This window comes from Opisthocomus hoazin, chromosome 6 (assembly GCF_030867145.1).
Source record: "Opisthocomus hoazin isolate bOpiHoa1 chromosome 6, bOpiHoa1.hap1, whole genome shotgun sequence".
Taxonomy (NCBI): Eukaryota; Metazoa; Chordata; class Aves; order Opisthocomiformes; family Opisthocomidae; genus Opisthocomus; species Opisthocomus hoazin.
The window spans coordinates 77,566,471-77,580,756 of NC_134419.1; the positions used below are offsets into that span (position 1 = coordinate 77,566,471).

At 45.2% G+C, this 14,286-nt stretch overlaps 1 protein-coding gene across 3 annotated transcripts in view; it reads left to right on the plus strand.

Moving 5' to 3' along the window:
- Positions 1–14,286, plus strand: part of DOCK1 (dedicator of cytokinesis 1) — a 339,932-nt gene that overhangs the window by 19,256 nt on the left and 306,390 nt on the right. For all 3 annotated transcript variants that reach the window (XM_075423918.1, XM_075423919.1, XM_075423920.1), the window contains exons 2-4: positions 5,098–5,181; positions 11,457–11,497; positions 13,875–13,930. In XM_075423918.1, coding sequence (XP_075280033.1) covers positions 5,098–5,181; positions 11,457–11,497; positions 13,875–13,930 — 181 coding nt within the window. The remainder of the gene's footprint in view (positions 1–5,097; positions 5,182–11,456; positions 11,498–13,874; positions 13,931–14,286) is intronic.

Sequence of the window (14,286 nt, forward strand, 5' to 3'; positions counted from 1 at the left end):
TGAATGAACCTGATTCTTGGCCGACAGTGTGGGCTGTAGCCCAGGCTGAGGGAAGCGGTGCGGGCTGCGAGTGCCTGAGCTGACTCCTCCTGAGCGTCCCTCCCCAGCCCCAGTGAGCTGGGTGCCTCCCCTGCGTGGTCTCCAGAGTTATATCTCTGTCACAGAGGTGTCCCTTAAGGAGAAAACACATTGTAAATAGCGTTCTTGATGAGAAGGGATAAGTATTGGATTGCAGTAGGGAAGCTGAGCTGTGCTTCTTCACTTGGAGTTTATCAGAGAGGAAGAAATAAATCTGCATGGACGAAGAGCATCGGGATGCGGTATTAGTGTTAACCAAGAGGTTAACTTGCACTGGCTGAGTCTTAGTCACAAGTCTTTTGATGCTTAAGTAACCGTGCTCCTTATCGTGCTTGTGAATTGGATAGCAAAGGTTTTTCTGACTTGGGAGGCTGCAGAACTCTTTTGCCAAGACAGCGAGCTGTGATTCATTCACAGGTCAAGCACAATGGGGAAGCCTAACGTTAGCTGGTGTAAATATTCCCAATGCTTCATTGAACTTGGAGCTCTCCAAGCTAAAAACCTGTCACACTGAGAACTGCATTTTCCAAATGAAGCAAAACTTATTTCAGTAAAAAAAATTTAAAAATTTGGAAGTTAGACATCAGGGTTTTAAATATTTTAAATGGTAACTCAGAATACAGTTGATCAGACAAAATATATGTGCTACCAGTTTCAGCCTTGTTGTTTGCTCCAATCAAACATTTTATCTGTCATGCATCTTTTGATGTCACTCTACGTAAAAAATTATGCTGAGAGGGAGTTAGATGCTAGCGTACAAAGGAGTGTGCAGTGTAGTTCAAACCTTGGTTTGTAATCACAGGGGTGGAATGCACTTTATACTGATTTTGGTTGTTTGCTTCATGATCTGTCAATGCTGCTGCAAGCCAAAATTGTGTGGCTTTGTGTTTGTTTTTTTTTTTTTTTTAAGACCTATTTTTCACACATATATTTTTAAAGATGAATCTTCCCTCCATGGCTGTTGCTCCTCACTCAGTTCAGGTCAGTGGGAGCTGTGGTGGGCAGTAATTACAGCCTGGCTGTTTGTTTTCTTCTGTCAAAAGAATCCGTCTATACAGTGAAGCTCCCGTTACGTGACCCGCCTTGGTATGACAGACACCTGTTAGCACTCTTAATATAAATTTTAATGTCTTTTATTCATGGCTGTCTTTGATCCGTAGTGTTATTCGATTTAAATGTTTGAGAACTGCCTAGCTGAAGTGTGAAGTGAGTACAGGACTGTTTTTAATTTGTCATAAGCCAAATTTTGCCTGACTGGGGTGGCTGGTACGAGGCAGCGAGATTGCTGGTCGGGGTCCCAGAGGTGGAAGGCTCAAGACGGATTCATTTTTGGAAGTGTGGAGCACCCAGAGGTCCTCTCGACTCTAGTGACAGCTGTGAGCGTTCAAGAGATCCAAACGAAGACCCAAGGGATGGAGTTTGGTGTTGAGCTCCATCGGCACAGGTCTGGAGGAGGTAGTATGGACTGGGTGACTTTGTCTTCCCTGGTAGGGACGAGAACGGAACGGAGAACACTGAGGAGCGTTACCGAGCAGACCTTCCTGCCTGCCCTGTGTTCGCCAGCATTAACATCCCTCTGCTCAGAGCAGTTCAAAATGTTAATTTTTGTTAATGTGTTTTTAATAGAACCCTCTTCTCCAGCAGAATAGCAATTACGGCTTTGAAGTATTCTGCGCCAGATACCCGAGAGGGAGGGTTTATTTCTCTTTAATAATGAAAAAGTTAACAAAAAACATTAAAACAGGAATAACTAGCTTGGCTTGTTTTGATGTTGGTAAAACTGTATTACTTTCTAAAGCCTGCATTTAAATACTGTTGATCTTAGTCTCTGCAATGCACTTGACCTTTATTTTTTTTACCCTGAAGTGTGCTCTCCTCTGTTTATAGTCTTATGCAGTATACTGTTTTCTTTTCCAAACTGCTTTCTAGTTCTGTGTGTGGTGTTTGTTTTTTTTTTTTTTTTATTTTTATTTTTGCACTCAGATATATTGATTTGCTTCTTAACTCTAAAGTCTGTTGTCTGGCAGGCAAGAGGGGTACCACAGAGAAAAGGACCAAGGCAGCCCTTCACAGAATCACAGCATGATCGGGGTTGGAAGGGACCTCTGTGGGTCACCCAGCCCAACCCCCTGCCCAAGCAGGGTCACCCAGAGCAGGCTGCACAGCACTGCGTCCAGGCGGGTCTGGAATATCTCCAGAGAAGGAGACTCCACAACCTCCCTGGGCAGCCTGGGCCAGGGCTCCGTCACCCTCAGAGGGAAGAAGTTCTTCCTCATCTTCAGACAGAACTTCCTCTGCTTCAGTTCGTATATTCGTTGTTGTTAGCATTGTAAGCCGCTAACTTACAATGCTAACAAATAAATTCAAGAAATTCTGGGAAGAATAAATAGTGACTTCTGGAGGTCGACAGTGAAGTCGCAGCCACGGTTGGAGGCAGCGCCAGGCACCGTGCCCCGTCCTCATGGTGGGATTAGATCTTCTCACGCGCCCACTTGGATCGTTCCTGCTTGCGCACTTGGGGCTAAACCGATTAGCAGATTTGAGATCAAGAAAGTATTTTTCTCCAGTTGCCAGTTCTTGTAGATGTAAGTTGTGTTGTTGATCTTCTGAGTAATACGGGCCCTAGCCTGCTTCTTGGGACTGCTTGAGAACAGGAGAAGGCTGGGCAGGTAACTGAGGGTGCTTGCTGGGTCTGATGTCTCATTGCCTTTATAGCTGGGACTTTTGGCCTTTTGCTCTGGATTTGAAGTTCGAGGGTTGTTTTGGAAGTGCTTTGTGACCTGTGATGAGCGCGGCCTGTGTCGTTAATGTCCTGTGAACTCTTCTGGATCTGAGCATCTGCGAAGATGTCCTACGAGAAGGGGAGTTACGCAGAACTTACCTGAGTCTTGCTGTTCCAGTAATGATAGCGGAGAGTCCCACTGGAGCACTTCTGAGCAGTGCTGCCCACCAGCCCTGTCCCCGGGACCTGCTGTGGAAAGGAAAGCAAGTGGTTGTCTGAGGAGTGCTAGAAACTTTTGAGGTAACTATCGTGTTCAAAAAATGCTTTCGCTCCCCGAAGAGCTATGACAAAGCTGTCGCTGTGAAGAGGAGGTCCGTGCTCAAAACAGCTGTGTGTGCTGGAAATGTGAGGATGACACGTACATGTGCCTCATGGTGAAGGAGGAAGACTGCTTTTGCCACTTCATTAGGTGTTAAAATAGCATATAAAACGCCTTTAAACTTGGTAACCTCGTTGGAGGGAGTGAGTGCAGTTGCAAAACGGTGCAGAAACGTCGTGGGTCCCTCTTGAGTACAGTTCATTAACTTCAGTCTTGTGAAATTCTGGAGTCGCTGCCTTCGGTCATGAGGATGCTACTTGGTATCAGAAGATTTGGTGTCTTAGAGAGTTTGCTCCATGGGAAGTGTAAAAATCTAGCTTTACAAGTCATAACTGTTTCATTCTTCAGACTTTTTTTTTTCTTCCCCATCCATATCTTGTCTGCAGTGTATTTATTAGATAAATTTCCTGTGTTATTCTGGGCTTTGCTAATCTCAGTGCTCAAGAGTTTTGAGCTTTGCTTTTGGGAAGGGTAGGGAGGAGTGGTCTTTGAATTACTTTTTTTGTTGTAGTTTAGTAATCCTCTGAAAATGACAGTTCTTCAAAATTCTACTTTCTGGTCAGCCAATTTTTTAAAAACTAAAACACCCCTGTGGCTTCTGTTCATTGGTTGTGATGTCGTTTTGCTGGTGAGGGGGGTAAGGCATCTTTCCCATTTGGATTATCTCCTTGAGGTCCCCGGTGTTGACCCCAGCTGGATGTAACGTGAAGGTCCTTCACATCTCTTGCGTGTTGTGCCCCTTGCTGCTCACGCTGGGTGGTGGGACTCCAGGCTGTCTCCGAATTCAGCGCTGGAAAGGGAAATGGTTTTCCCTTCGTTTTCATTCCTCGCCCTGCTCGTGGCTGGAGCCACGCAGAAATATTTGTGGAAATGAATGCGTTTGGTGAATTTGCAGGTGGTGGTGGTGCAGGCTGTGGAAGCTGCCAGGGCTTGCTAGCAGGTAAAGTGTGATAACGTGATGGTGATGCTGTAAAGTGGGTGATAGGACAGGTCTCTCCCGTGAATGCAGTGGGGTGATGCAGTTAGCTCTGGCACTTGGGAATGCTGAAATCATGTTGGTTTTAAAGATAGTATCCATGCAGTCAATGAAAGAATTGACTGAGAAATCGTTCTTTACTATTGGCGGTGGTAATTGGAGTTTTCTGAAGACACTTTGTAGGTTTTCTGTGTCCTGAGCTGACAGCGGAAGGCAGCGTAGTTCATTACAGAACTGCATAAAATTGACACAAAGTGCTGGCAGACAGGCGAGTACAACAAAAAAGTTAATTGAATGTATTGTTACGAAGAAGCAAAGCGTTATAAACGGAGTGAGGGACTGTCTTTAGAAAGTGGACTTGGGGCTTTTTGAGATTTAGTGGGCTGGGTTATCTCTCCTATGAGGAGAGGCTGAGGGAGCTGCGCTTGTTCAGCCTGGAGAAGAGAAGGCTGAGAGGGGACCTTAGAAATGCCTCTAAATATCTGCAGGGTGGGGGTCAGGAGGACGGGGCCAGACTCTTTCCAGTGGTGCCCAGTGACAGGACAAGGGGCAACGGGCACAAACTGAAGCAGAGGAAGCTCCAGCTGAAGATGAGGAAGAACTTCTTCCCTCTGAGGGTGACGGAGCACTGGCCCAGGCTGCCCAGGGAGGCTGTGGAGTCTCCTTCTCTGGAGATATTCCAGACCCGGCTGGACGCGGTGCTGTGCAGCCTGCTCTGGGTGACCCTGCTTGGGCAGGGGGTTGGGCTGGGTGACCCACAGAGGTCCCTGCCAACCCCGACCATGCTGGGATTCTGTGACTTGGCCAAATTTTTTTACGAAATCCTGTACGGAAAGGTGGAGAATGTGTTTGTTACTCATTGTTGCCAGTTACGTGGAGAAACACAAATCCTGGAGGTTACGTTGCCTTGCGTGTGCTAACAGCCGTGTTTCCTCTGCCCAGCTCTCTACAACTACGACGCGAGGGGCCCAGATGAACTCTGCTTACAAATAGGCGACACCGTGCACATACTGGAAACGTATGAAGGTAAGCTGGCAAAAGTTGCTTTTCAAACCACTGTTTTTGCACTTGCTTTGCTTTTCTGTTCATGACTCTCTCTTCTGGTATTATCAGGTGATGAACGACTTGCTTTCTCGCTAAAGGACAAAACGCGTTGTTGCTAACGAACACAGAATTAACCCATGGTAGATGTGAATGGAGAAGCGTGTGGTTGATAGCTGGTGAACAACCATTTCCTTTCCTGTGGAAGATGGATGTTCGCACAGCTTTATTTGTGTGGATCAATGGTGGCATCCTCTGTTAGAGAAACGAGAGATGCTTTTTGGATACCCTTGGGTAATGCAGAAGAGCCTGCTGCTAAAATAAGTCTGAATTTGAAAATCACCTGGGTCCTAAATTCTTTATGTCTCTCTTACAGGACAGATAGATGTGTTACAGTGCCATAGACTGCTTTGCTCGTTTTGATATGAAGCTGTAGAAACATTACCTATACCAAATCTATCCTCCTTGATCCACGTAAAAGGGAATCTGAACGCTGAGTTCGATAATCAACAGAATGTGAAAATTGTCATAGCACTTTTCAGCTCTTGCTTGATCCTGTGCTGAGCCAAGCAAAATGCAGGTCTTTCGTTATGTACTTGACTTTAAATTTTATGGCATGCTGCAGTTTGGAAAGGTAGAAGTATCACGTAACTAAACTGTGTTTGTTTAAATATTGTAACGCTTACTGTCTTGCAGAAATGACTTACTGTAAAATAGTGATTTAATGTTTTTCTCTAGACATTGATCTTTTGGCACATCTAAGCGATTCATTTATTTTAGATATTGGCTTAAAATAGGTTTTTTTATTGTTACATTTAGTGAAACAAGCAATGCCATCTCAACAAGAGTAACAAGCTCTACTCATCGCTGGGCAAGGGAGTTTTCTTGTTGTTCCTGGGCTGGCATTTTCTTTCAGAGCTCAGCTTGCTGCAGTGCCGAGTTTGACTCTAAGCAAAGTAGTCTTTGCGTTATCTGACATTACATGCTTTAATAAAAATCTAATAATGCAAAAAATTTTAAATGCAAATTGAATGATTTAAATATTGAGCAGCTTTGTACTTTTATATATAAATAGATTTATTTAATAAATGTGGGGGAAACTTTGAATGCTGAAGAGGGTATGTGAAACCGTATCAAACCATGACTGCCGCCAACTAAGTGGGACAGTGGAGATGACTCACTTTTCCCCTGGACTTAAGAATAGAAGGCCCTTCACACTCTCCTGGTTGTTAAGCTTCAAGCACGTGGGATGAGTTTGTGTTAAAAGAAATGCAAATAAGTTAATGTTCTTGCAAACATTTTATACAGTGATTACTCATTATGTACCTGCTGTGATGGGAAATGAGATGCCATAATTGTTACCTCTCTTGTTCACAGAGCTGCCGTTATTAGGTAATTATTTAAGCTTTTTGATCTCCAAGATCCTCTAGACAAAATCTGTGTAGCTTGTGCCCCGGGAGGTTTTGTAGCATCTGCACCAACGTCCAGATGTGTGCCTGGGAACTTTCCACCGTCGGTCCTGTCTGTGTCAGGGTTGTGTTGGGCTGCGGTGGCGTGGGCCAGTCTGAAGAAAAGCCCCCTAGTAACAGGAGCATGGGACAGAAAGGTCATTTGAAGAGTCAGCAATGCCTTTTTGCTGGGGATCTGAGATTCTGCTTCTCCAAGGTCTGCCCCTTTTCCCTGTATTGAAGATAGTGGGGGGGAAAAGTGGGTACTTTGGTATCTGCTGTTTTCTGTATTCTGTGCTTGGCATGCAACTGTGGAATTGTTCCTATTTTGAAATAGTTTTCTGCAATAATTCTTAATTTAGGAGTAGTTTTGAAGACTTAAATGTGTCCGTGGGCTTTGAAGTGGTGGAGTGTAGTTCTTTGTTATGTGTTTGTGTTTTTTTGTTTTCTCCGAATCTGCTTTGTTGTCCAGAAAAGCTTATGGCAAATCTTTGCTCAGTTGGTCTTCTCTTTGCAGATGAAAGAGGCTGAGAAGCTGGGAGGGCTGGGTCTCACATGCATGGTCTAGAAGACCTGCTTTAAGGACAGGCAGGTTTCCATAGGATTTCATGTTGCTACCATATGCTAGAATGGGTTGCTAAGGCGGACTTTGCTTATGTGTTTAAAATGTTATTTATTTTTTTACCTGTACATAAAACTTATGTTGGAATTTGATTTTATTACTAAGCCATTTTAATCTTATAAATTATAATCAAAGAAAACTTTTTTCCCCTCTGAAATGCAGGGAAAAAGTTTGTACAAATCATTCAATGTGCAGATCCTGTAAAGCTGGAGGCTTGTTGCAACCAGCCTGTATTTTAATAGGAGTTATGAGATTGGAAATGAATGTGCACACTTCACTGTTAAATCTCAATGTTTAAAAGCTACTTGCTAGTATAATTGATCTTGAAAGTCAAAATAATATTTTTTCTTCCAGATAGAATTGCAAATAATTTAATTTTTCACTTAGAAAACTTCCTCTCACTCCTTCTAATGTGAGCCTTATAGGAAAAGGCAAACAGCAAAGCCATTAGACTTCATAAGTATCCTTCATCTTGCAAGGATTGTATTTTACAGGAGATATCTCAAAACAAATATTTGCCACGTTCTGAATTAGTACTTGCCTGATCTTTATTTTTTTAATTCCGTTTCTTTACATTAGTTGGTGGAATGGGCAAACAGAACGTATGTTCAATAAGGGTGGCTTCTCGAGGTGAATAGCTATTAAACATAACGATAAATAAGCCTCAAAACCAAGCCTGCATATTTGAGCAGTAGTTCATTGCTCGTGCTGCTGTGGGAGGGGAGTTTGGATTCCCAAAGAAGTGTTTTCAAAGAAGTTGTTCCTGGTACTGTGAGGATGTTTTGTTGTTGGTTGCAGGTTTGTTTTTTTTTTTTTTTTTAATGCAGCAAATACCTTATCTGGGTAACAGTATAGTAAAAGATGCATCATTCAATAGAAAATCAGCAAGTTTTTCCCTTTGAGTGTCTTTTTCAGCTCTAACAGACGCGCGAATATTTCATTAGTTCCTTTTCTGAGTTGGACATTTATGTGGATGCATATTTCCAGCCATTATATCCCATAATATTTGTTAAGGGGGAGGCTGGAAACCTTGTAACACATCAGTAAGCCACTTAAAAGCCCAGGTCACTTAGGAAAATATTTATGGCCTCAGCCTGTTTTCCTCTGGCGGGTGATTTGTCTGAAATGGAGTTGCCCATGAATAGAGTGCGAAGGATCTGGAGCTGTGTGCTCCAGGGAAGGGTTTGGCGTCAGGTATTTGCCCTCTCTGCCCTCAAGCTTTGGGTTTTTCATTCATCTTCTTCATGAGCTACAAAACTGCTGAAATTACAAAATCAAGAGCTCAAGTTAGACAGGCTCACGGCATGCGTCGGTGAGTACGTTAGGATACCTGCTTAATGCCATGAACAAGCACACGCAGCCCTCTGCCCCTGGCCTTGTTGGTGTGGAGGACCAGGTCTCGCTCGCCCGAAGCAGCGGCTGCACTGTGCTGGTTTTTCCCTTGTCCAGTGTCTGACAGCAAACCTTATGTACTGTGCGTGGAAGAAAAATCACAGTTTTGTGGTCTTCATTACTTCAACGTTTGTGAAAGACTTGGTCACTTGTAGTGCCTGCATGTGGAGAGGAGCTGCCCCCATCTTCCAGGTGGAGAACCGAGCAGCTGAATAGTGTTTATGGTCTGGGTATGAGAGATACCTGCGTGTATTTAAATTCCACGTGCGTGTTCATGGCAGTAGTCGGTGCCTCCAGCTGAATGGGTGGGAGTTTAGCGCTCTCTGAAGCTTGGGCTCCCTGCTGCATAGCTGCAGGCTTGGTGCCCAGCAAGAAGAACATTTAGGTGCTGGCTGCCAGGGAAGAGCCTGGCTGGACTTGCCTGGCCACGTTAGTACCTCTGAAACGAGCGGGAGTGTGACCTGTTGTCCAAGGCAGATTTTAGTTTCTTTCTTATCGGTAATTTTTACTAATTGCTGCAGAGCTTCAGAGAGCAGAGGTTCAGCGGTGAGGAGCTTTCTTTGCTTCGTGGCTTTTTGCTGGCCCCATGGCCAGCAGGTCGAGGGAGGCGATTCTGCCCCTTTGCTCTGCTCTTGTGAGACCCCACCTGGAGTCCTGCGTCCAGCTCTGGGGCCTCCAACATAGGAAGGACCTGGATGTGTTGGAGCAGGTCCAGAGGAGGCCACGAAGATGATCTGAGGGCTGGAGCACCTCTCCTACGAGGACAGGCTGAGGGGGTTGGGGCTGTTCAGCCTGGAGAAGAGAAGGCTCCGGGGTGACCTTAGAGCAGCTGCCAGTGCCTGAAGGGGCCTGCAGGAAGGATGGAGAGGGGCTTTTCACAAGGGTGTGCAGTGATAGGACAAGGGGGAATGGCTGTAAACTAAAAAGGGGCAGATTTGGATTAGATATTAGGAAGAAATTCTTCCCCATGAGGGTGGTGAAACACTGGCCCAGGCTGCCCAGAGAAGCTGTGGCTGCCCCCTCCCTGGCAGTGCTCAAGGCCAGGTTGGATGGAGCTCTGAGCACCCTGGTCTGGTGGAAGGGGTCCCTGCTCATGGCAGGGGGGTTGGAAGCAGATGAGCTTTAAGGTCCCTTCCGACCCTCACCATGCTATGATTCTATGATTCTGTGACCTGCAGGTGCGGTGCGATGCCCCGAGTGAGACGGCACAGGACATGGAATGGGAGAAGCGAGGTGGCAGAGATAACATGGCTGTGTGTTCTGTAGTTTGTACAGTGTGTTCAATCAGAGCTGTGGTGCTTACCAGTTTAGACTCCAGAACTTCAAAAACTAAGGGAATTCAGTTCTTTAATGGGATTGAAATCTCCGCACGTCTCTGGATTTCAGCCTGTGGAGTCAGCGCAAGCAGAAGTGCTTTGCCACCTTTGCACCTGAGCCAGAAGCTGCGTGGTTGTTTCAGCCAGTTTCTCTTGGTATTCCTCTGAAAGCAGTTGAAACGTGAGATGTGAGGCCATGGCAGGCCCTGGAGGGAAGTGATCTGTGGCAGTTGTAGGTGCCAGGTTAAAGAAGGTCGCACTAACCATCCGCAGGCAGTCGCAGAGGATGATGAACCATCTTACTCTTTGCTGCTGGAGAGCAGACTGAAAAGTCCTGTGTGATGGAGACTTTAATTTGTATTTCTAGTGCCAGAGCGTAGGTAATGAATTTATCAGCATGTGATCTCTTCCTGCAGTTTGGTTTCCACGTCTGCTATGTGATTTCCCACCCGTCCTCCCCCGTGTTGATCTCGGGAGAGGGATGCTTTGCTGGATAAAGCCCCTGTTCGCCGGGCAAGAGGGGGTGGTGGTGCACCCAGGCTCAGGCTTCCAGAAGCTCCGGTCACCCAGGGCTTCCCCGGGAGAAACTGAAATACGAAATAGCCCCAGTGCAAGCAAGCTAGTGCTGAACTGGGGGCAATATGCACAGAAGATCTTATCTGCTGTCTCTGGCATGGTGTATTCCATGAGGCAGAACGACCGTCGTCTGTAGGGTTCTGCCTTTGCTTCGGTTGTCCAGTCGCACTGGAGCGGAATGGCTGGCGAAACACTAAAAGCTGGACTGGTTTGCTTGCAGGGGTGAACTGGGGGCACAAGAAATGTGATTTTTCCCTCCCAGTTCTCCAGGCGTGGCCACCTGCCGAGGCTGGATGATTGTAAAATCCTTAAGGCTGGAAAAAGACTTCTGAAGATCATCAAGTCCGACCGTGACGGCGCGGCGTCGGGGCTGCTGCGGGGTGGGCATGCTCTGCCTCGTGCCAAGTTATGGCTGCGGGGCTCCCTGCTTTTGGATTTGCGTGTGCGAATCGTAAATCCTGAAGTTATTCTTGTTTTCTGCTGAGACGACACACGGCTGATCTACATTTGGAAGCTTGCGTTTGTGGAACTTAAATAGGTTTTAAAATCAAACCAGTCAAACAGTGCGTCTTTGTAGAGTTAATGCTTTTAAGTTGGTTTTGTTAGTGTTGGTAAATTACTAATTAAAATGAAATGAATGACAATTAAACGCATCATGCGAAATGCCATCTCTGTCATTTAGTCTTCTCCATCAGTTTGATCATCATCACTCTGATTTTTATAGCTTCTGAGAAGGGTTGTTTTAGCCAGGATGTTAATTCTGTAGAGCATTTAAATTCGTGTGCGCGTGTTGGCGGGGGCGAAGCGTGATGGGGCCCCACGTTGAGGTGCTGTCGAGCTGAGAAGGGGTGGCTGCTGGGTGACGCTGATGAACTTTTTAATGCCTTTTCCCTTTTTCCCTCCTAGGTTGGTACAGAGGTTATACGCTACGAAAAAAATCCAAGAAAGTAAGTGTTGCCAGAGCGGCATGCTCATTTTTTCTCTTGGACAGAGGTGTGTCACGGCGGTGGGTGTGTTGTGACAGCGGCAGGCGCGGGCACGTGTGACGGTGATGCACAGGAGCAACTCGCCGTGTGTCCACGGACCTCCAATGTGTAGTCTCAACCTACATTAAACGTGAATTTTTCAAGTCAGCTGAAACTTCTTTTAGCAAGGCCTAAAAGCCGAGTTGCAGTTGAATATTTGCAATTTATGGCATACGTAAGTGCAGTCACTGTAGGCAGCTTGATGGGCCTCAGGTTGTTTTCTGTGGCAACTGGTGCTCCGGAGCCCTTGCCCCAGTAAAAAGTTCCAAACTTTACGTCCTGGTTGGTCTGTGTAGAGGCTGACGCTTTGCTTCGCTGTCCGTTAAATAACGTGTGACTCGTAAAACGCAGCTTGGGAAGCGATGTGCGGATCTACGTGGTGATTTTTCAGTCGTTCTCTGCGAGAGGGGGAGTAATCTGCTGCAGCGGAATTTTGCCTACTTGTTCGGCTTTAGTGTGCGTGGAGGGCCGCTGTTTACAGCAGCTTTTCTGAAATGAAAAGAAAGGAAACAGCACAAATGCTGGTTGTAACATTGTGTTTTATTTTTCTAGTGTTTTACTTTATAGCAGTAATTAAGCAGGATTAAACAACTTCTGGTTTTGCTTCTTTTTTTCACTTAAAGTAAAACACTTAGAATGTAATGTTTGCCTACAGAAGTGCTCTTGAGTTGCATCTGCATGTCTAAAAGTACAGAGCTGAGTCGTGTGGTTCATCCCACCCATTTCCTAACCAGGCCGGTTCTATGTGTTTTTTTTTTTTCCTATTCTATTTTGATATTTTCTTTTTTTGGAAATACACTGAATTTCTTAGGAACCGTATTTCACAAACATGACTTGTACAGCCTAAGAAGCAATTACGCATTCTTCTTGGTTTAAATTAATTCCACGTGTTGCTGCATTTGTCTGACTGCTGCTAAGTGTAGTGATTTTTGTTTTTTTTTTCTTTTACTGGGACTAAAAGACACCCCCACCCCCGCTCCCCAGTTTCTTTAGCTTTCTAAGAATTTCTTTTTTTGTGTTGCCAGATGATAAGAAAACTGAACTTCTACCTCAGAGGGTGAGGTGGAGGAGCTTGTTTTCTCAGCTTGACTTGAATGATGTTTTACTATGAGCTTAGACTATTTTGAAACAGTTGCTGCGTTTCTGGAATCTCGAGATTAATTTAGAACATTTTTTTCCAGAAAAGCAGTACTGGCTGCCTGCAGTACTGTCTGCTAATGAGGATTTTGGCTTGTAGCACTAACGATAGGTTGATGGCAGAAGACCCCGTGTTATGTATAGTCTGTGTACTGCGGGTTGCAATGGAGGATGTGCCCCTTTATTTCACAGCAGGGCAGCCTGGTGTACTGCCCGTTCTCACACAGTGGTTGCTTTAACTGGAAGCACTGGAGAAAACACTTAGGGAACAGAAGCAACATCTGAGCTGGGCTTCTTTAGCCTGGAGAAGGCTGAGAGGGAACCTCATAAATGCCTATAAATATCTGCAGGGTGGGTGTCAGGAGGACGGGGCCAGACCCTTTTCAGTGGTGCTCAGCGACAGGACAAGGGGAAATGGGCACAAACTGAAGCAGAGGAAGTTCCAGCTGAACAGGAGGAAGAACTTCTTCCCTCTGAGGGTGATGGAGCCCTGGCCCAGGCTGCCCAAGGAGGTTGTGGAGTCTCCTCCTCTGGAGATATTCCAGACCCGCCTGGACAAGGTCCTATGCAGCCTGCTCTGGGCAGGGGGTTGGGCTGGGTGACCCACAGAGGGCCCTGCCAACCCCGACCATTCTGTGGTTCTGTGATAGCAGGTTAAGAAAGCTTGATTAGACGTGAGGAAAAGCAGGCAGCAGACCTGCGTTATGGGCAAAATGCCATTTTTTGAGTATTTTGTTTAAAATAATCTATCTTTCACACTTTCAAAAGGAAGTCTGTCGTAATTTCTATCTGTGTATAATCATCCAGGGACCTGGAGAACCGTGCCAAGCTGTACCTTGAGCTGGGGGAGGAAACACTTCACAGGGCCACTTACGATAGGGTATCACTGCAGTTTTCTTCAGTATTGTGAAGAGAAGTTTAAAAACACTGAATCTGTGTTGCCTGAGGTTACAATAACACCTTCTCGAAAGGACATGCCATACAGAATTTAAATGTACCTAAAAAACAAACCAAAACACAACTGTTCTGGTGCTTGAGAGGACATGAATGGCTCTGCAGACCCTGTGATGTGTCTTGGCGTATTTTTAGGTAATAGATACAATATGTTATGTGCAACTGGTTATTTAAAACATTTCTTTTTTCCTCTCCCTTCTTTTCAAAGGGCATATTTCCTGCCTCGTATATACATCTGAAGGAAGCAACAGTTGAAGGCAAAGGGTAAGTTTGATTTCAAAATAACAAAAATCCATTTCCTGTTTGTATGTACATGATTTTGATATGTTATCAGATAACTTACACATGTTGGTTAAGGAGCTGATGATGAAAACGTGCGTGAAGAAAAGAAATTTTAAAAAAATATTTTAAATTGGTTACCTCATGTTCGGAGGTGCTGTTGTGAGCAGTGCTTCTGGCTAGTACTGTCCTTAGCTGCATTGCCATATAGTTGAGCCAAAGCATAACCTTCTCTGTATTAGTGTAAATGTTTCAGAAAAATTAATAATCTAGCATTTTTCTTTATAATGTCTATTACTCTCTAGAGTAGTGATTACCTGGATTAACTTCCTCCACTCCCT